This window comes from Somniosus microcephalus, chromosome 7 (assembly GCF_052327205.1).
Source record: "Somniosus microcephalus isolate GS21.2 chromosome 7, FLI_Smic_1.0, whole genome shotgun sequence".
Classification (NCBI taxonomy): domain Eukaryota; kingdom Metazoa; phylum Chordata; class Chondrichthyes; order Squaliformes; family Somniosidae; genus Somniosus; species Somniosus microcephalus.
Genome location: NC_140993.1, coordinates 16,928,683 through 16,949,530, shown reverse-complemented (window position 1 = coordinate 16,949,530; position 20,848 = coordinate 16,928,683). Strand labels below are relative to the sequence as shown.

Sequence of the window (20,848 nt, the reverse complement as noted above, 5' to 3'; positions counted from 1 at the left end):
CTCCTGACTTCCCAAAGCCTTTCCACCATCTACAAGGCACAAGTCAGGAGTGTGATGGAATACTCTCCACTTGCCTGGATGAGTGCAGCTCCAACAACACTCATGAAGCTCAAAACCATCCAGGACAAAACAGCCCGCTTGATTGGCACCCCATCCACCACCTTAAACATTCACTCCCTCCACCACTGGCACACTGAAGAATACACTATACAGGAAACTTTGTGCTATCCGGAGGTGAACTATCCGGCAATCTGGAGCCACCGGCAAAAATCAGCAGCCGTTTTTTATTCTTTGTTTTTTTTGCTTTGTTTGAACAGTCAAGCTGTGCAAGGTCTGTAGCTGTAGCAACAGCTTCAGCTACAGAGCTTTAGGGCCACACCCGAGTGTTTAGAAGCTGTTGCTAAGCAACAGTGTTTGTTGTCAAATACGGAGATAAGAATCTCCGTATCTCTCAACATTAACTCTGGAGAGTACGGCACTTTTTAGGCAACGGCAGCAGCTCGGTCCCGTGGGTGCCGGATAGCACAAAGTTTCCTGTAGTTTATTCTTTATCAGATTCAAGATGATTGCAGAAATTGAACAAATTATCAGTTGTGGATCCAAATTGCTGAGCAGATGAACTAACTAGTTATGCTTTATTTTTAGCCTACCTGACCTGCAATGCATCCATAAATACTGTCTTTTAAATAATGTGGCATCTGATCATCAAATATTTAGTTTGATTCTTCAACCAACTTGTTTCAGAACCTTTCATCGAATCACACAGCGCAGAAGGAGGCCATTCGGCCTATTGTGCCTGTGCCGGCTCTTTCCAATTAGTCCCACTCCCCTGCTCTTGGACATAAAAGAAAAAAGAAAGTCTTGCATTTCTATAGCGTCCTTCACGACTACTAGACATTCCAAAACACTTTACAGCCAATGAATTACTTTCTGAAGTGTAGTCACTGTTGTAATGGAGGAAATGCGGCAGCCAATCTGCGCACAGTCAGGTCCCACAAACAGCAATGTGATAAAGACCAGATAATCTGTTTTAGTGATGTTGATTGAGGGATAAATATTGGCCCCAGGACACCAGGGAGAGTTCCCCTGCTCCTCTTCAAAATAGTGGCCATGGGATCTTTTGCGCCCACCTGAGAGGGTAGACGGGGCCTCGGTTTAACGTCTCATCCGAAAGACGGCACCTCCGACAGTGCAGCGCTCCCTCAGTACTGCACTGGAGTGTCAGCCTAGATTTCTGTGCTCGAGTCTCTGGAGTGGGACTTGAACCCACAACCTTCTGACTCGGGCGAGGGTGCTACCCACTGAGCAACGGCTACTTGAAAAGGAAAAATTTGTAGGGCTATGGGGAAAGAGCAGGGGGGAGCGGGACTAATGGGAGAGCTCCTTCAAAGAGCCGGCACAGGCACGGTGGGCCAAATGGCGGCCTCCTGTGCTGTATGATTCTGTGATTATTTGCATGTAAAGAAAATGTTTTTGTATATTTAAGTGTGTTGAAACGAGTCAACCACTAAATTGTAGATGATGAGTGCCATTGTTTTCCCTAAACCTTCATAATCATTTTCCCCCTTAAAACAACTTTGTTTCAGGTAAGGTACCTCATGGGCTATCGGTAAGAGGACGGCAAGACTTGGAGATCCAGGGGCCCAGACTCAATAACACTAAAGAGGAGAAAACTTCTGTCAAGTATGGATCAGATCGCCGGCTAGATCCCATCATCACCGAGGCAATGCCCTTGTTAGAGGTAAAGATCCATCAAGGCGTTAATAATTTAAAATCCCAAAGCTGATATTGTTAGCTTCAGAAGCAGAACATTATTCTACCACGTTTTCTAGTACTTTGACTTATATTATGCAACTGGAAATCTATTGTGCAAAATTGCATTGAAATATTCAAATATTGTTTTTTTTAAAATGTATGGATTTGAAACGTGGATACACACACTTTTAATGGTTCGAATCATAGCATGGTTATGGCACAGAAGGTGGCCCGTCGAGCCCGTGCCGGCTCTCTGCAAGAGCACTTCAGCTAGTCCCACTCCCCCGCCCTTTCCCCGTAGCCTGCAAATTTTTTTCCTTCAGGTACTTATCCAGCTCCCTTTTTTTGAAAACCACGATTGAATCTGCCTCCACCACCACCCTCAGGCAGTGCATTCCAGATCCTAACTGATTGAATATTATTTTTTCCTTTTAGTTTTAAGGAATTTGGAAATGTATCCAAATAGGTCGCAGCATTGGCAATGTTCCCTTGAAGCTGCGTGGCTGCACACCGCTCCAGGGCTCCCGCGCAGCCGGTGAGCCGGCGATTTAATTGGGAAAAAAAACTGCGCATGCGCGGACTGTTGAATGGGCCGCACGGCACCCCCCCCCCCCCCCAAAAAAAAATTACAGGTAGCATTGATCACTGGTAGTCTGGCCGTAGAGCACGTCCTGGGGCCTACTTTTCAAAGCCAAACCTTAATTGGCAAATGAGACTGGTGTCTGGAACAGAATTTGCTGCTTTGTGAACGGAGTTCTCTGTGACCTGCCACACGGCGGCAAAGTGAGTGAAGGAAAATGGAAAAACTCCAGAATCTCAATTTTGACCACCTGAAGTTAATTTTGATTTGTACATTGGAAGTTTATTCCTTTATTCCTACAAGCCCAGTAAAATTGCGGTCGTTCTCATTTCGATTGGTTTTGGGCTGTGTGTATTGAGAGATGCCACGATGGCCCCATCTGGGAGAAGTCTGTCGGAGACTTTTTTTGAACATAGTGGAGTTAAGTCTGAACTTATTCACGGTTATAAGAAAGAAAGCAAGCCTTGCATTTATATAGCGCCTTTCACGACCTTTGGACGCCCCAACGCGCTTCACAGTTAAAGTTCTGGGAGTGCTGCAGTAATTTTGAGGTTAGCTAGTTTCTGGGTTTTTTTTTAAATTGTGGGTGAAGTATTTTACATAAAAAGTCGTTTAATGGTAGTTCAAGTTTAGGTGCCTTGCTATTGCAACCACTGGGCTGTCGACTGTTTAATACAGAAGGTCAAAAAAGAGAACGGTTGCCAAGAGAAAACTGGAAAGTGACACAAAAATGTCATCCAATACTGTAACATACCCCGAGGGTAGTCGGGGAGGAAATCAACACCTAAAGGGACCCATATGAACATACAAACATTGTCGGACAGGTAAAGACCCTCTGGTCCATCAAGCCTGTCCCCCACAATTGCAATACCTTGTGCAGTAGAACATGAAGATGAACAGGAGATAATTAATATGCTAAATGACTGCGTCTTTGGCGATTTTGCCAGGGACGATGCTAATACACAATCCAACGTCTCCTGCCCATGTGTGCACGTGACATTAGTGAAGTAGAAGCTCCAAAATAGATTGGAGGTTGAAAATCATCAAGTCTCCTTGGGGTGGTTGAACAATACTAGAGGGTGCTTCGACAGCCTGGAGGGTGTTTGCCAAGAACTCGGCCAGTTTGAGAGAGTCGGTGAGCTCTGGGGAGCATCTGACAAACCGGAAACTGGCAAATGTACTTCCCATATTCAAGAAAGACAACAGAGTCTTAACCTGGCAACTGCAGACCCTTCATCCTGACCTCAATAATTAGAAAACTGATTAAATCAATAATCAGAGACAAGATAGAAGAGCACCTGTATGAAATTAACCTAACAAATGGCATTCAATATAACTTCAGAAGGAGTAGAACTCAAGAGCGGGGGAAATCCAGATTGATGGGGTGGGGGCGGAAAGAGCCACATCAAATAATGCACCTGGACTTGTTTTTCTTAATTTGTCCTTGGGATATGGGCGAGGCTGGCAAGATCATATTTATTGCCCATCCCCAGTTGCCCTGAGAAGCTGGGTGTGAGCCTTCTCCTTGAATTTCTGCAGTCCTTATGATGGCGCTCTCACAATGATGCAAGGTGTGGATATCCAGGATATTGACTCAGCAGTGATGTAGAACCGGTACCCCAAACTCCCTGTGCTCTTCCACAGCACCAAGCCTACTTCCGTTCAGAGTATAATTGCTGCTGTTGTTTGTTTTTACCAAAATGCATCTCCTCACACTTGCTGAGGCTGAATTCCATCTGCCATTTTTAGCCCATACCCCCATTTTGTCAACGCCTCTCTGCAACTTCCTTCGGTCTTCTGAAGAATTAACTACATCTCCTATTTTCATGTCAATACACCACTCCCTCGGGTCTATATCCTAATCATTGATAAACACGGTGAGCAGAAGTGGGCCGGAACTGAACCCTGAGGAACATCACTACCCAGTTCCAACTACTCTGAGAAACTGCCCTTAACTCCTCCTTTCTGTTTTCTCCCTTCTAACCAATTTTTAATCCACTTTGCTATCCTCCCACTAATTCCATACACTTCAATCTTCTCTAGTAAGCTGCCACCTTGTCAAAGGCTTTCCTAATATCCATGCGCAGTACCTGCATTTCCCCCATCCGTTATCTCAAAGAATTCTGAGAGGTTTATAGAATCATAGAAATTTACAGCACAGAAGGAGGTCCGTCGTGTCTGTGCCGGCCGGAAAAAGAGCTCTCCAGCCTAATCCCACTTTCCAGCCTAATCCCACTTTCCAGCTCTTGCTCCGTGCATATCCAAGTACTTTTTAAATGCGATGAGGGTTTCTGTCTCTCCCACCCTTTCAGGCAGAGAGTTCCAGACCCCCACCACCCTCCTGGGTGAAAACATTTCCTCTTAACTCCCCTCTAATCCTTCTACCAATTACTTTAAATCCACGCCTCCTGGTTACTGACCTCTCTGCTAAGGGAAATGGGCCCTTCCTATCCACTCTATCTAGGCCCCTCATAATTTTATACACCTCAATCAAGTCTCCCCTCGGCCTCCTCTGCTCCAAAGAAAACAACCCCAGCCTATCCAATCTTTCCTCATAGCTAAAATTCTCCAGTCCTGGCAACATCCTCATACATCTCTGCACCCTCTCTAGTGCAATCACATCCTTCCTGTAATGTGGTGACCAGAACTGTATGCAGTATTCTAGCTGTGACCTAACTAGTGTTTTATACAGTTCAAGCATAGCCTCCCTGCTCCTGTATTCTATGCCTTGACTAAGAAAGGCAAGTATCTTGTATGCCTTCTTAACCATCTTATCTACCTGGCCTGCTACCTTCAGGGATCTGTGGATGTGCACTCCAAGGTCCCTCTGATCCTCTGCACTTCTCAGTGTCCTTATTGTTTATTCCCTTGCCTTGTTAGCCCTCCCCAAATGCATTACCTCACACTTCTCCAGATTGAATTCCATTTGCCACTTTTCTGCCCACCGGACCAGTCCATTGATATCTTCCTGCAGTCTACAGCTTTCTTCTTCATTATCAACCACACAGCCAATTTTTGTATCATCTGCAAACTTCTTAATCATGCCTCCTACATTGAAGTCTAAATCATTGATATATACCAATTTGTCAATCACAATTGTCACTTTTTACATCAGTGTTGACTATTTCTATTTTATTTTCATGTAGATACATTCTTACTAAAGACATTCCCTAACTGGCCTGTAATTACCAAGATTAGCTCGGTCTCCATTTCTAAAGATGGGTACGGGCTTGGCCACTCTCCATTCCTCCGGCACATATCTACACTCAATTCAGCCCTGAAAAATAATTTTTAGTGCTTCAGCAATTTTTTTCCCCCTCTGCTTCCTCTGACCCTTGTGCTTGGTCTTTCTTTAACCTAAATAACTTGGATAAGAAATAGGAGCAGGAGTCGGCCATTTGGCCCTTCGCGCCTACTCCACCATTCAGTAAGATCATGGCTGATCTTGGACCTCAACTCCTTTCCTGCTTGATCGCCATATCCCTTGCTCCCCTGAAACTTCTCTGAAATTTTCTGTATCACTCATCTGATAAAAAGGATTTAGAGGCACTGGAGAGGGTGCAGAGAAGAGTTACAAGGATGATACCAGAAATACGAGGGTATACACAAGAAAGGATGAACAGGCTGGGTCTCTTTTCTCTTGAAAAGAGAAGGCTGGGGGGTGACCTCATAGAGGTCGATAAAATCATGAAAGGTTTTGATAGATTAGATACAGAGTGTGTTTTCACTTGTGGGGAAGAGCAAAACTAGAAGTCATCATCAATATAAGGTAGTCACCAAGAAATCAAATAGGGAATTTAGAAGAAACTTCTTCACCCAGAGAGTGGTGAGAATGTGGAACTCGCTACCACAGGGAGTGGTTGAAGTGAATAGTATAGATGCATTTAAGGGGAGGTTAGATAAGCATATGAGGGAGAAGGGAATAGAGGGTTATGCTGAGAGTTAGATGCGGAAAGACGAGAGGAGGCTCGAGTGGAGCATAAACGCCGGCATGGACTGGTTGGGCCGAATGGCCTGTTTCTGTGCCGTATATCCCATGTAAACTAACTCACTTTAGACTTCACCTCCCCTCCCATTTCCTTCACTTTAGTGAAGACCAATGCAGAGTACTTGGCCATTTTTTTTAGTCATCACCTACAAGTCGGCAACCCTCTACTCTCCGATACCCACTTCATTTTTAACTGTCCTTTTACTAATGGACTTCACTGTTCTTTCTGATATTTGTTTGAACAATTTTTTAAAAATTTGAAAATAACAAATGACTGGATGACTTGGGCCTCTTCAGCCTTTCAACAGGTTAGAGAAGGTAAACCTGGAACAATACTTTCTAAGGAAGCAGGATAAAGGAATGCTGGTTCGGGGATATGAAATAATAAATTTCTTACACTGTGGTTCAGTTGGTAGCACCTTCGCCTCTGAGTCAGAAGGTTGTGGGTTCAAGTCCCACTCTAGAGACTGGAGCACAAATCTAGGTGGACACTCCAGTGCAGTACTGAGGGAGTGGTGCACTATTGGAGAAAGAAAGAGACGTATATTTCTGTAGCACCTTTCACGACCACCGGACGTCTCAAAGCGCTTTACAGCCAGTTTTGGGAGTGTAATCACTGTTGTAACGTGGGAGGTGCCGTCTTTTCGGATGAGACGTTAAACCGAGGCCCCCTCTGCTCTCGGGTGGACGTAAAAGATCCCACGGCCACTATTTCGAAGATGATCAGGGGAGTTATCCCCGGTGTTCTGGCCAATATTTATTCCTCAACCAACATAAACAGATTATCTGGTCAGTATCACATTGCTGTTTGTGGGATCTTGCTGTGCTCAATTGGCTGCCGCATTTCCTACATTACAACAGTGACTACACTGCAAAGTTACTTCATTGGCTGTAAAGAGCTTTGGGACGGCCTGAAGTCTCTGTCTTTTTGCACAGAATATAAGCAGTAGCTGGAACATAGAAACATAGAAGATAGGAGCAGGAGTAGGCCATTCAGCCCCTCGAGCCTGCTCTGCCATTCAATGAGATCATGGCTGATCATCCAAATTCAGTACCCTGTCCCTGCCTTCTCCCCATATCCCTTGATCCCTTTAGCATTAAGAAATATATCCAACTCCTTCTTGAATATATTTAATGAATTGGCCTCTACTGCCGCCTTTGGCAGAGAATCTCAAGAGAATGCTAATAAATTCTACAACTTTTCTTTCTCAAGTCCATAGGCCATTTTTCCAACACCCAGGTTCTCTGACCAAAAAAGCCATCATAAGAACCTAAGATAGTAAGAATTAGGAGCCATACGACCCCTCGTGCCTGCTCCGCCATTCAATGAGATCATGGCTGATCATCCAAACTCAGTAGCCTGTCCCTGCCTTCTCTCCATATCCCTTGATCTCTTTTTAGCATTAAGAAATATATCCAACTCCTCCTTGAAACAGGTTGCCAGGAAGTGTGATTGAGGCCGGGGCGTTGAACTCTTTAAGAAAAGGCGAGATGGGAAGAGTGTAGGGTTGGTGTTCAGAAAGATGAGATCAAATCTTTTAACTCCTCTTGTGATTTTGTTTAGTTCACTCAATCGAAAGTTGACTGTAAAGGTCCAGATTTGTTAGCTTGTGGAACTGAAACTAACGTGCTGACACCGTAAAGAAATGATCTGATGTAGATCAGGTGCTTACCCAGTAACAGTCACTGCCAGTGTTCCCTCATTTTTTTGGGTGCACGGTCCCTTTAAGGGGCTGCGCAAGCGGGGTTTTTCCCCATTGTAAAGCCGGCAGGCGGCTTGTGCGGGACCTCCAGACAGCTGCGCGGCTGCTTAACGGGGACATTGGTCACTATACTTCAAAACAAAGTAATTTTGTGGAGTGCTCAAATACTATGTAATTATTTTATTTTTACTTTTTTGTACAGTACTTTTACGGTGTTGTCCAGCTGGTAAATTAAGGAACAATAAATTTGAACATTTGTTTTACTTTCCGCATTGGGAGTAATAGAGAAGTGGGATTTTAACGGTTAAAGCAGAGCTAATTTGTGCGGTGCCTTTTGTGGTAAACCACTTTTATCGTTACACTATAGTTATCACTGTTATATCGTTCTCACTGTTCACACTGTTGTATCACTATACGAGGTCGCCTCTTGTCACGCTGTTATACCTGGGCTGACCACTGCTGACTCCGCCCATGGCTCCACCTACCTGCCCAGGTATAAAGGTGGTCGACTGGCTGGTATTCCTCCTTGTTGGATCCGATCACCCACGAGGGTGGGCTCTGTTATTTAGCCAATAAAAACCTGTAGTTACTTTCTTAACTCGTCGCTTTTCATTGGATGAATTGATAGGTATATCAATTTTATTGTGATAGGTATATCACCTTTCAAATCTCTGTCTCGGCAACAATTTGACACTGTCTGTGGAACTAGCCTTCAATGTACTGTAGTTTATCTCTGTCGTAATAATTCGGAACTATCCCAGTGGACATGAACCTTTATTTCTTGTGCAAGCCCCAGCGGGATGTTACGGAAAAGTAATAAAAGCTGTCGTTGGCACAGAATCGTCACTTTCATTCTAACCTGCAATGACATCAATTTTGAAAAAAACATAACATTTGACGAGTGCAATTTCGAAGATGAGAAAAATTCAATATGTTTTAACCAGTGCAGGAGCTAGTAAAGTTTGTTCTTGGGAGTTCCAATGCACATAGTATTTTCCTGTAGGTTATTGTCAGTATCTTCTGATTCCCTTGATAGAATCATAGAAGTTTACGGCACAGAAAGCGGCCATTCGGCCCGTCGTGTCTGTGCCGGCCGAAAAAGAGCTATAGCCTAATCCCACTTTCCAGCTCTTGGTCCGTAGCCCTGTAGGTTACGGCACTTCAAGTGCATATCCAAGTACTTTTTAAATGTGATGAGGGTTTCTGCCTCTCCCACCCTTTCAGGCAGTGAGTTCCAGACCCCCACCACCCTCTGGGTGAAAAAAGATCTCCTCAACTCCCCTCTAATCCTGCTACCAATTACTTTAAATCTATGCCCCCTGGTTATTGACCTATGCTAAGGGTTAGAGGTCCTTCCTGTCCACTCTATCTAGGCCCCTCGTAATTTTATACACTGCAATTAAATCCCCTCGGCCTCCTTTATTCCAAAGAAAATGACTATCCAATCTTTCCTTTATAGCTATAATTCTCCAATCCTTGCAACATCCTTGTAAATCTCCTCTGTACCCTCTCTAGGGCAGTCACATCTTTCCTGGAATGTGGTGACCAGAACTCTGTGCAGTTGATCTAAATGAAAGCATGCAGTTTTCATAGGTATCGATTGTTCTGTATTTTCTAGGCCAGAACAGATACATGTGCATATTGGATTCAATTTTGAGAGTAAATATATATTTATAGTTTTTTTTTTGTGCAGGTATTTTTCATTAACTTTCCCACTGGACTACTTTGTGGGGAAATTAGAAAGACGTATGTGGAGTTTGTGAACGTGAGCCAGTGCCCGCTTACTGGATTGAGAGTTGTGTGCAAAGACCCAGACTTCTTTTCCTTTGGGAGTAAAACTGCGGTGTTGACGCCGTTGAGTCCGACAGCTTCTGAAAACTGCAGCGCCTACAAGACTGTTGTGAGCGACAGCACGTGCGGGTCTTCAGCTATGACATCGTTGGTTTCCCCAGCAGACTTTGGCATGGGCTCTGGCAACCCGCTTTGGGTGATTGATGTACCGCTCCCTGACTCTGTGTTATTACCTGGGGCTTCGGTGCAGCTACCCATGTGGCTGCGTGGACCAGACGAAGAAGGAGTTCATGAGATAAACTTTTTATTTTATTATGAGAGTACAAAGCCACATTCAAAATTGAGGTAGGTGGTGCTTTTATATCTGGTTTGATTTGGCCTGTAATGTCACATTTCACTTGTTTATGAATCAGTTTGAAATGGGAGTTAAAAATTTATGTTTTTATATGCACAGTGAGTGTAAAATTGTATGAGTCTATCTCAGTGGGTAGCGCCCTCGCCTCTGAGTCAGGAGGTTGTGGGTTCAAGTCTCACTCCAGAGACTTGAGCACAAAAATCTAGGCTGACACTCCAGTGCAGTACTGAGGGAGTGCTGCACTGTCAGAGGTGCTGTCTTTCAGATGGGACGTTAAACCGAGGCCCGCCTGCTCTCTCAGGTGGACGCAAAAGATCCCACGACCACTACTTCGAAGAAGAGCAGGGGAGTTATTCCTGGTGTCCTGGCCAATATTTATCCCTCAACCAACAGTGACTACACTTCAAAAGTACTTCATTGGTTGTGAAGCGCTTTGGGACGTCTGGTGGTTGTGATAAGCGCTGTATAAATGCAAGACTTCCTTTTATTTTAAACTTTTGTCTCGAGATTCATTTTTTTTTCTTCCATTTTTCATCCAATGGACTCTTGCGATTAACCAAATTTTCTAATTTCATCTCCTGATTTTTGGGGATGATTCCACAGATGCTGGTTTCCCTCCAGTTGATGCCCTTTATCTGTGAGCCTTGGATAAGTGTACGCAGGCTATAAAAAAAAACTTGCATTTCTATAGCGCCTTTCACGACCACCGGACATCCCAACACGTTTTACAGCCAATGAAGTACTTTTTGAAGTGTAGTCACTGTTGTAATGTGGGAAACGCGGCAGCCAATTTGCGCACAGCAAGCTCCCACAAACAGCAACGTGATAATGACCAGATAATCTGTTTTTTAGCGATGTTGGTTGAGGGATAAATATTGGACAGGACACCGGGGAGAACTCCCCCTGCTCTTCTTCGAAATAGTGGCATAGGATCCCTTACGTCCACCTGAGCGCGCAGACGGGGCCTCGGTTTAACGTTACATCTGAAAGACAGCACCTCCGATCGTGCAGCGCTCCCTCAGCACTGCACTGGAGTGTCAGCCTAGATTTTTGCGCTCGAGTCTCTGGAGTGTGACTTGAACCCAGAACCTTCTGACTCAGAGGCGAGAGTGCTACCCACTGAGCCACGGCTGACTATTATTTACCATAGCCAAGCAGGATCCTATCCTCGGCTGACGTGTACACTGGCAAACTACCCGCACTGGGTGCCAATCATAAGCTGCAATCCTTGCTGCTTTTCCACCGCCTAACCTACAAGTGCTGGGGCCAATTGTAATGCAAACACTCTCGGCTAACTCTACCGATGGGGGAACCGAATCTGTGATCACCGTGGTCTGTGCCTTGGGACGTTAAAGGCGCTATATAAATGCAGGCTGTTGTTCACTTAGCTACTCATTGGGTGAGAACATAAGGAATAGGAGCAGGAGTCGGCTATACGGCCCCTCGAGCCTGCTCCGCCATTCAATAAGATCATGGCTGATCATCGACCTCAACTCCACCTTCTTGCATGATCCCCGTATCCCTTGATTCCCCGTGAGTCCAAAAATCTAATAACATAAGAAACGAGTAGGATAAACTTGCTGTGAGGTTGGAAGAGCTTAAAACTGATCAAGTTTAACCTGCAGTGACTGTGGGTTACTTGCCGAATCTCTCTCCTTGCTTGGAATGAGCGCTGTAGCCACTGTACTAGTGGTCCCTAGATTTGTCATTTTTTAAAAGCAACATACTGGGGCAATTATTTTTCAACAACAACTTGTACTTCTACAGTGCCTTTAACAACAACAACAACTTGTATTGATATAGCGCTTTTAACGTAGTAAAACGTCCCAAGGTGCTGCACAGGAGTATTTTAAGATAAAAAATTTGACAGAGCCACATAATGATAAATTAGGGCAGGTGACCAAAAGCTTGGTCAGATAGGTTTTAAGGAGCATCTTTAAGGAGGAGAGGTTTAGGGAGGGAATTCCAGAGCTTAGGGCCTAGGCAACAAGAGGCACGGCCGCCAATGGTTGAGCGATTTATAATCCGGGATCCTCGAGGGCAGAATTAGAGGAGCGCAGATATCTTGCGGGGGGTGAGCGGGGTTGTGGGGCTGGAGGAGGTTACAGAGATGGGAAGGGGCGAGGCCATGGATGGATTTTAAAATTGATGAGTTGCCTAACCAGGAGCCAATGTAGGTTAGCGAGCACAGGGGAGATGGGTGAACGGGACTTTAAGACACTGCAAATATGAACATGATCAGCCCAAGAAACTGGGAAATATATTGGTATTGAGCATTAAAACAAATTTCATTGTGACACAAGTATGTGTTTCCATTCGGTGACTTGTACAAATAGTCTGGTTGTGAAGGTGACATACTGTACAGGTTTAATTAATCTAGCAGTTTCCCATGTCGAGCTTCATTAAAAGTAAGAGAAATACATCAGTATTTTCGTGCCGAGGCTATAGAAACAGATGCTTTCACAGGTCTGGATAGGGATCCTTCAGTTTTTAATAAACCTAACAGAAATAAAGCAACTTGCACATCTATACCACATCTCACATTGGAAGGATGTCTGGGAGCAGAATTAATTGGGTACCAAGGGTTTGGGGGAAAGCATAGGTAAAATGGAGTTAAGAACAGTTGAAGAGAACATTTTTGTATTTGTAAGCATAGAAACATAGAAAAATAGGAGCAAGAGTTGGCCATTCGGCCCTTCGAGCCTGCTCCGCCATTCAACATGGTCATGGCTGATCCTCTATCTCAATACCATATTCCTGCTCTCTCCCCATACCCCTTGATGCCTTTTGTGTCTAGAAATCTATCTATCTTAAATATATTCAGCGACTTGGCCTCCACAGCCTTCTGTGGTAGAGAATTCCACAGGTTCACCACCCTCTGAGTGAAGAAATTTCCCCTCATCCCAGTCCTAAATGTCCTACCCCATATCCTGAGACTGTGACCCCTCGTTCTAGACCCCCCCCCCCCCCCCCCCCCCAAAGCCAGGGGAAACATCCTCCCTGCATCCAGTCTGTCTAGCCCTGTTAGAATTTTATACGTTTCAGTGAGATCCCCTCTCATTCTTCTGAACTCTAGTGAATACAGGCCTAGTCGACCCAATCTCTCCTCATACGACAGTCTTGCCATCCCAGGAATCAGTCTGGTGAACCTTCGCTGCACTCCCTCTATGGCAGGTATATCCTTTCTTCGATAAGCAGGTGGGGAGATGGTACGGTAGAAGGATTTGGAAGGATTGAAATCGGCTGATGGAGCAGACAGGATGGGAAGGTAGGAGTAGGGCTAGTGTCGGGAAGGAAGGATGTGATCAGGGATATAAAGCTGAGGAAGCCACTGAGGTCGAATGGGGTGAGGTTGTGGATGGATTATTTTGGGCACAGAACCCAGTAAGGATTGGTTAATGGAAGTGCACAGCTTTCAGTTGGTAAGAATATGGGTAACGGCATTATGAATGGATTCCAGACTGGAAAGGTGGGAGTGAGGATGTCAGCTAGAAGCGCATTAGAAAAATGGGGCTGCGGGGCAATAACTGCATAGATTAGAATTATAGAATCATAGAATGATTACAGCACAGGAGGCGGCCACTCAGCCCATCGAGCCCGTGCCGGCTCTCTGCAAGAGCACTTCAGCTAGTCCCTTTCCCCGTAGCCCTGCAAATTTTTTTCCTTCAGGTACTTATACAATGCCCTTTTGAACGCCACGATTGAGTCTGCCTCCACCACCCCTGCAACCAGTGCATTCCAGATCCTAATCACGTGCTGCAGAAAAAAGCTTTTACTCATGTCGCCTTTGGTCCTTTTGCCAATCACCTTAAATCTGTGACCTCTGGTTCTTGACCCTTCAGCCAGTGGGAACAGTTTCTCTCTCTGTACTCTGTCCAGACCCCTCACGATTTTGAACACCTGTATCAGATCTCCTCTCCGCCTTCGCTAGCCTAAGGAGAAGAACCCCAGTTAGTCTATCCATGTAACTGAAGTCCCTCATCCCTGGAACCATTCTCGTAAAGCTTTTCTGCACCCTCTAAGACGTTCACATCCTTCCTAAAGTGTGGTGCCCAGAATTGGACACAATTCTCCAGTTGAGGCCAAACTAGTGTTTTGTAAAGGTCCATCATAACTTCCTTGCTTTTGTACTCTATGCCTCTATTTATAAAGCCCAGTATCCCATCTGCTTTTTTAACCGCTTTCTGCCCTGCCACCTTCAACGATTTGTGCACATATACCCCCGGGTCTCTCTGTTCATGCACCCCCTTTAGGATTGTACCCTTTAGTTTATACTGCCTCTCCTCGTTCTTCCTACCAGAATGTATCACTTCACACTTTCTCTGCGTTAAACTTCATCTGCCACATGCCCGCCCATTCCACCAGCCTGTCTGTCGTCCTGAAGTCTATCAATATCCTCCTCACTGTTCACTATACTTCTAAGTTTTGTTTCATCTGCAAATTTTGAAATTGTGCCCTGTACATCCAAGTCCAAGTCATTAATATATATCAAGAAAAGCAGTGGTCCTGGTACTGACCCCTGGGGAACACCACTGTATACCTTCATCCAGTCCGAAAACAACCGTTCACCACGACTGTTTCCTGTCACTTAGCCAATTTCATATCCATGCTGCCACTGTCCCTTTTATTCCATGGGCTTCAACTTTGTTGGCAAGCCTATTATGTGTCACTTTATCAAACGCCTTTTGGAAATCCATGTACACCACATCTACATGCCCTCATCAACCCCCTCTGTTACCTCATCAAAAAACTCGATCAAGTTGGTTAATCATGATTTGCCTTTAACAAATCCGTGCTGGCTCTCCTTAATTAATCCACACTTGTCCAAGTGACTGTTAATTTTGTCCCTGGTTATCGTTTCCAAAAGCTTCCCCACTGCCAAGGTTAAACTGACTGACCTGTAGTTGCTGGGTTTATCTTTACACCTTTTTTTTGAACAAGTGTGTAACATTTGCAATTCTCCAGTCCTCTGGCACCACTCCTATATCTGAGGAGGTTTGGAAGATTATGGCCAGTACCTCCGCAATTTCCATCTTGCCTTCCTTCCGCATCCTACGATGCATCCCATCTGGTCCTGGTGACTTATCTACTTAAGTACAGCTAGCCTTTCTCGTACCTCCATCAATTTTTATCTCATCCAGTATCTCCTCTACCTCCTCTTTCACTATAACTTTGGTAGCGACTTCTTCCTTGGTGAAGACAGATGCAAAGTATTCATTTAGTGCCTCTGCCATACCCTCTGCCTCCATGCATAGGTCTCCTTTTTGGTCCCTAATTGGCTCCACCCCTCCTTACTGTTTACTATTTATATACCTATAGGAGACTTTTGGATTCCCTTTTATGTTAGCTGCCAATCTATTCTCATACTCTCTCTTTGCCCCTCTTATTTCTTTTTTCACTTCCTCTCTGAACTTTCTATATTCAGCCTGATTCTCTCTGGTATTCTCAACCTGACATCTGTTATACACGCTCTTTTTCTGCTTCATCTTACCCTCTATCTCTTTCGTCATCCAGGGAGCTCTGACTTTGGTTGCCCAACCTTTCCCCCTCGTGGGAATGTACCTCGACTGTACCTGAACCATCTCCTCTTTAAAGGCAGCCCATTGCTTGATTACGGTTTTGCCTGCTAATCTTTGATTCCAATTTACCTGGGCCAGATCTGTTTTCAACCCACTGAAATTGGCCTTCCTCCAATTAAGTATTCTTACTCTAGATTGCTCCCAGTCCTTTTCCATAGCTAATCTAAACCATATGCTACTATGATCGCTGTTCCTTAAATGTTCCCCTACTGACACTTGCTCCACTTGGCCCAGCTCATTCCCCAGAACTAGATCCAGCAATGCCTCCTTCCTCGTTGGGCCAGAAACTTACTGATCAAGAAAGTTCTCTTGAACACACTTCAAAAATTCTTTCTCCTCTCTCTCCTTTGCACGGTTACGATCCCAGTCTATATTGGGATAATTGAAGTCCCCCATTATCACTGCTCTATAGTTCTTGCACCTCTCTCTGTAATTTCCCTGCAGATTTGCTCCTCTATCCTTCCCACTAGTCTCGGCAGCAGTAGGGACAGAGGCGGGCAACTGTTGCAAAGATTGAAGATGGCAGTGTGTACTTCAGAATTACGCACTGCAAAGCATTCTTCAATTATCTGGTTAAAATTTTGAAATTCTTATCTTTGTTTTCAAATCCCCGCATGGCTTCGCACCACCTCATCAATAATCTCCTCCAGCCCTACAACCCTCCGAGATCTCTGCGCTCCTCCAATTCTGGTTCTGTGAGCATCCCCAAGTTTCATCACAATTGGCGGCCATGCCTCCTCCTGCTGAGGCCCTAAGCTCTGGAATTCCCTTCCTAAACCCCTCGGCCGCTCTACCTTGCTCTCCCTCACACTTCTCCTTTTAAGATGCTGCTTAAATCCTCATCTGTCCTAATATCTGTGGGGCTCGTTGTCAAACTTTGTTTGTTAACACTCCTGTGAAACGCCTTGGGACGTTAGACTACGTTAAAGGCGCTATATAAATACAAGTTGTTAAAAGATCCCTGCGCCTAGTTCATAAAGCCTTGTTTTAAGAAAACCAATTTAAATTGAGTGTAATTTATACTTTGCAAAGAATTAACTGTCTGATTTTTGTGTTGAACAAGGTGATGGTCTGTTATGAAATGCAACGCGTTGGGTGGTAGTTTGCAAGGACGTGGGGGGTGGGGCGGGGGTCAACAGTGGGTTTTTTGAGTAGGTGAATGATGATGGATTTTTTTGAAAGGGAGAGTGATGGGACTTGAAGGGAAAGAGCCATTTGTAGGGTCAGCAAGGTCGAGGGCCAGGAAGGGAAATGGAGTGGTCAGTGGTTTATTGGGAATGGGATCAAGACGGGAAGTGGGTCTCGTGGGCAAGACGCCCTCGGAGGCCATGAGAGATCAAGAAACTAGAGAAGGATGTGAGATCAGGGCTGGGGGGGGAGGTCTTGGCTTGGGCGGAACGGAAAGCGGGAGGCAGCTGAATGGATGGTCTCAATCTTCAAGTTCAAATTTTAATTGACATCAAACTGCCCAAACTACAAACTGCCCATTTCTTTATGAAGTCATTTACAGTCTTCACAGTTAACCTTCGCCCCTATTTTTGTTCCCTGCAAATTGCTATTCTGCCCCTTGCACTCGAGTCCAGATCATTTATATTGCATATACAGTACATGCATATAGAAATAATATACACGAGTTTAGACATGGATATAAAGCAATAAATGGTCCTAACACTGATTCCTTGGAGACGCTACTGTTTACACCACTCTAATATGAGAAGCATCCATTAAACCACTGCTACTCCCTCTCCTTAACATCTGTCTGAGGCTGAACCACACTGTTCGCAACCTTGGTGGCATATTTGACCCTGAAATGAGCTTCCGACCACACATCCACAGCATAACTAAGACCGCCTATTTCCACCTCCGTGTCATCGCCCCTCTCCGCCCTTGCCTCAGCTCATCCGCTGCTGAAACCCTCATCCATGCCTTTGTTACCTCTAGACTTGACTATTCCAACACACTCCTGGCTGGCCTCCCACTTTCCAGCCTACGTAAACTTGAGGTCATCCAAAACTCGGCTGCCTGTGTCCTAACTTGCACCAAGTCCTGTTCACCCATCACCCCTGTGCTCGCTGACCTACATTGGCTCCCGGTTAAGCAGCGCCTCGATTTCAAAATTCTCATCCTTGTTTTCAAATCTCTCCATGGCCTCTTCCCCTCCCTATCTCTGTAATCTCCTTCAGCCCCACAACCCCCCGAGATATCTGCGCTCCTCTAATTCTGCCCTCTTGAGCATCCCTGATTATAATCGCTCAACCATTGGTGGCTGTGCCTTCAGTTGCCTAGGCCCTAAGCTCTGGAATTCCCTGCCTAAACCTCTCCGCCTTGTTACCTCTCTTTCCTCCTTTAAGACGCTTCTTAAAACCTACCTATTTGACCAAGCTTTTGGTCACCTGCCCTAATTTCTCCTTATGTGGCTCGGTGCCATTTGTTTCTGTATTTTAATACTCTCTATTTAATACCATGCGAGTTAATTTTATCAAGTCTCTAAAGTAGCACCTTACTAAATGGAAATCCATATACACAATACTGAAAACGTGAGGTTATTCACTTTGGTAGGAATTATAGAAAAACAGTATTTTTTAAATGGTGAGAAACTGTTCAATGTTGGTGTTCCGAGAGGTTTGGGTGTCCTTGTACAGGAAACATACAGGAAACTTTGTGTTATCCGGAGGCTAAATGTCCGGCAAGCTCGAGCCACCGGCAAAAATCAGGAGCTGTTTTGTTAGGTTTTTTTTCTTCGCCTGGCTTTTTTTCCCCCAACAGTCAGGCTCTGCAAAGTCTCTCTGAAGCTGTTGCTAAGCGACAGAGACACTTCCAAGGTACAGCCGACTGTTTAGAAGCTGTTGCTAAGCAACAGTGTTTGTTGCCAGATACGGAGCTGAAATGCTTCAACATTAACGCTGGTTTGTCCGGCAGTTTTTAGGGAACGGCAACAGCGCGGTCCCGTCGGTGCCGGATAGCGCACAGTTTCCTGTAGTTAGCATGCAGGTACAGCAAGCGGTTAGGAAGGCAAATGGCATGTTGGCCTTTATGGCAAAGGGGATTGGAGTACAAGAGTAAGGAGGTCTTGCTACAATTGTACAGGGCTTTGGTGAGATCACACCTGGAGCACTGTGCACAGTTTTGTTCTCCTTATCTAAGGAGGGATATACTTGCCTTAGAGGCGGTGCAACGAAGGTTCACCTAGATTGAAACATAAAGATAGGAGCAGGAGTAGGCCATCCAGCCCTTCGAGCCTGCTCCGCCATTCAATGAGATCATGGCTGATCATCCAAATTCAGTACCCTGTCCCTGCCTTCTCCCCAGATCCCTTTAGCCTCAAGAAATATATCCAACTCTTTCTTGAATATATTTAATGAACTGGCCTCCACCGCCCTCTGGCAGAGAATTCCACAGGTTCACCACTCTCTGGGTGAAGAAATTCCTCCTCATTTCAGTCCTAAATGGCTTACCCCTTATCCTTAGACTATGACCCCTGGTTCTGGACTCCCCGGCCATCATAAACATCCTTCCTGCATCTAGTCTGTCCAGACCTGACAGAATTTTATAGGTTTCGATGAGATCCCCTCTCAATCTTCTAAACTCCAGTGAGTATAAGCCCAATCGACACAATCTCTCCTCATACGTCATTCCTGCCATCCCAGGTATCAGCCTGGTGAATCTTCGCTGCACTCCCTCCATGGCAAGAACGTCCTTCCTCAGGTAAGGTGACCAAAACTGCACACAATACTCAAGGTGTGGTCTCACCAAGGCCCTGTACAACTGTAGCAAGACATCTTTGTTCCTGTACTCGAACCCTCTTGCTACGAAGGCCAACATACCATTTGAACATAAGAAATAGGAGCAGGAGTAGGCCAATCGGCCCCTCGAGCCTGCTCCGCCATTCAATAAGATCATGGCTGATCTGATCCTAACCGCCAATCCACTATCACAGAACCATCTCCTGAATCTAACAGAATTAGACACACGAAATAGGAACAGGATCAGGCTACACGGCCCCTGGGCCCGCTCCGCTACCCACAGGGCCATGACCGATCCGAACCTAGACTCGTGTCCAAATTCCTGCCCGCTCCCCGTAACCCTTAATTCCCTTTACTTCTAGGAAACTGTCTCTTTGTTTTAAATTTATGTAATGATGTAGCTTCTACAGTTTTTTGGGGCAGCATATTCCATGGACCTACCACCCTCCTGAGTGAAGTAGTTCCTCCTCATCTCAGTTTTGAAAGAGCAGACCCTTATTCTAAGACTATGCCCCCTAGTTCTAGTTTCACCCATCATCGGGAACATCTTTCCCGCATCCACCCGATCCAACCCCTTCACAATCTTATATGTTTCAATAAGATCGCCTCTCATTCTTCTGAACTCCAATGAGTAGAGTCCCAATCTACTCAACCTCTCCTCATATGTCCATCCCCTCATCCCCGGGATTAACCGAGTGAACCTTCTTTGTACTGACTTTGTACTTGCCTTCTTAACCGCCTGCTGCACCTGCATGCTTACCTTCAGCGACTGGTGCACAATAACACCCAGGTCTCTTTGCACTTCCCCTTCTCCCAATCTATTGCCATTCAAATAATAATCTGCCTTCCTGTTTTTGCCACCAAAGTGGATAACCTCACATTTATCCACATTATAGTGCATTTGCCATGTTTCTGCCCAATCACCCAACATGTCCAAATCGTACTGGAGTTTCACAACATCCTCCTCACAGCTTACCCTCCCACCCAGCTTTGTGTCGTCTGCAAATTTGGAGATATTACATCCAATTCCCTCGTCCAGATCATTAATATATATTGTGAACAGCTGGGGTCCTAGGACCGATCCTTGCGGTACCCCACTAGTCACTGCCTGCCACTCGGAAAACGACCCGTTTATTCCAACTCTTTGCTTTCTGTCCGCCAACCAGTTCTCTATCCAAGTCAATACCTTGCCCCCAATCCCATGTGCCTTAATTTTGCACGCTAATCTCTTATGTGGGACCTTATCGAAAGCCTTCTGAAAGTCCAGATACACCACATCCACTGGTTCTCCCTTATCTATTTTACCAGTTACATCCTCAAAAAATTCCAGTAGATTAGTCAAGCATGATTTACC

General features: G+C 45.2%; 1 protein-coding gene across 2 annotated transcripts in view; it reads left to right on the top strand.

Moving 5' to 3' along the window:
• trappc8 (trafficking protein particle complex subunit 8) overlaps positions 1-20,848 on the top strand; it is a 193,443-nt gene that overhangs the window by 128,324 nt on the left and 44,271 nt on the right. For both annotated transcript variants that reach the window (XM_085992266.1, XM_085992265.1), the window contains 2 exons: positions 1,587-1,741; positions 9,720-10,162. In XM_085992266.1, the coding sequence (XP_085848392.1) occupies positions 1,587-1,741; positions 9,720-10,162 (598 nt within the window). The remainder of the gene's footprint in view (positions 1-1,586; positions 1,742-9,719; positions 10,163-20,848) is intronic.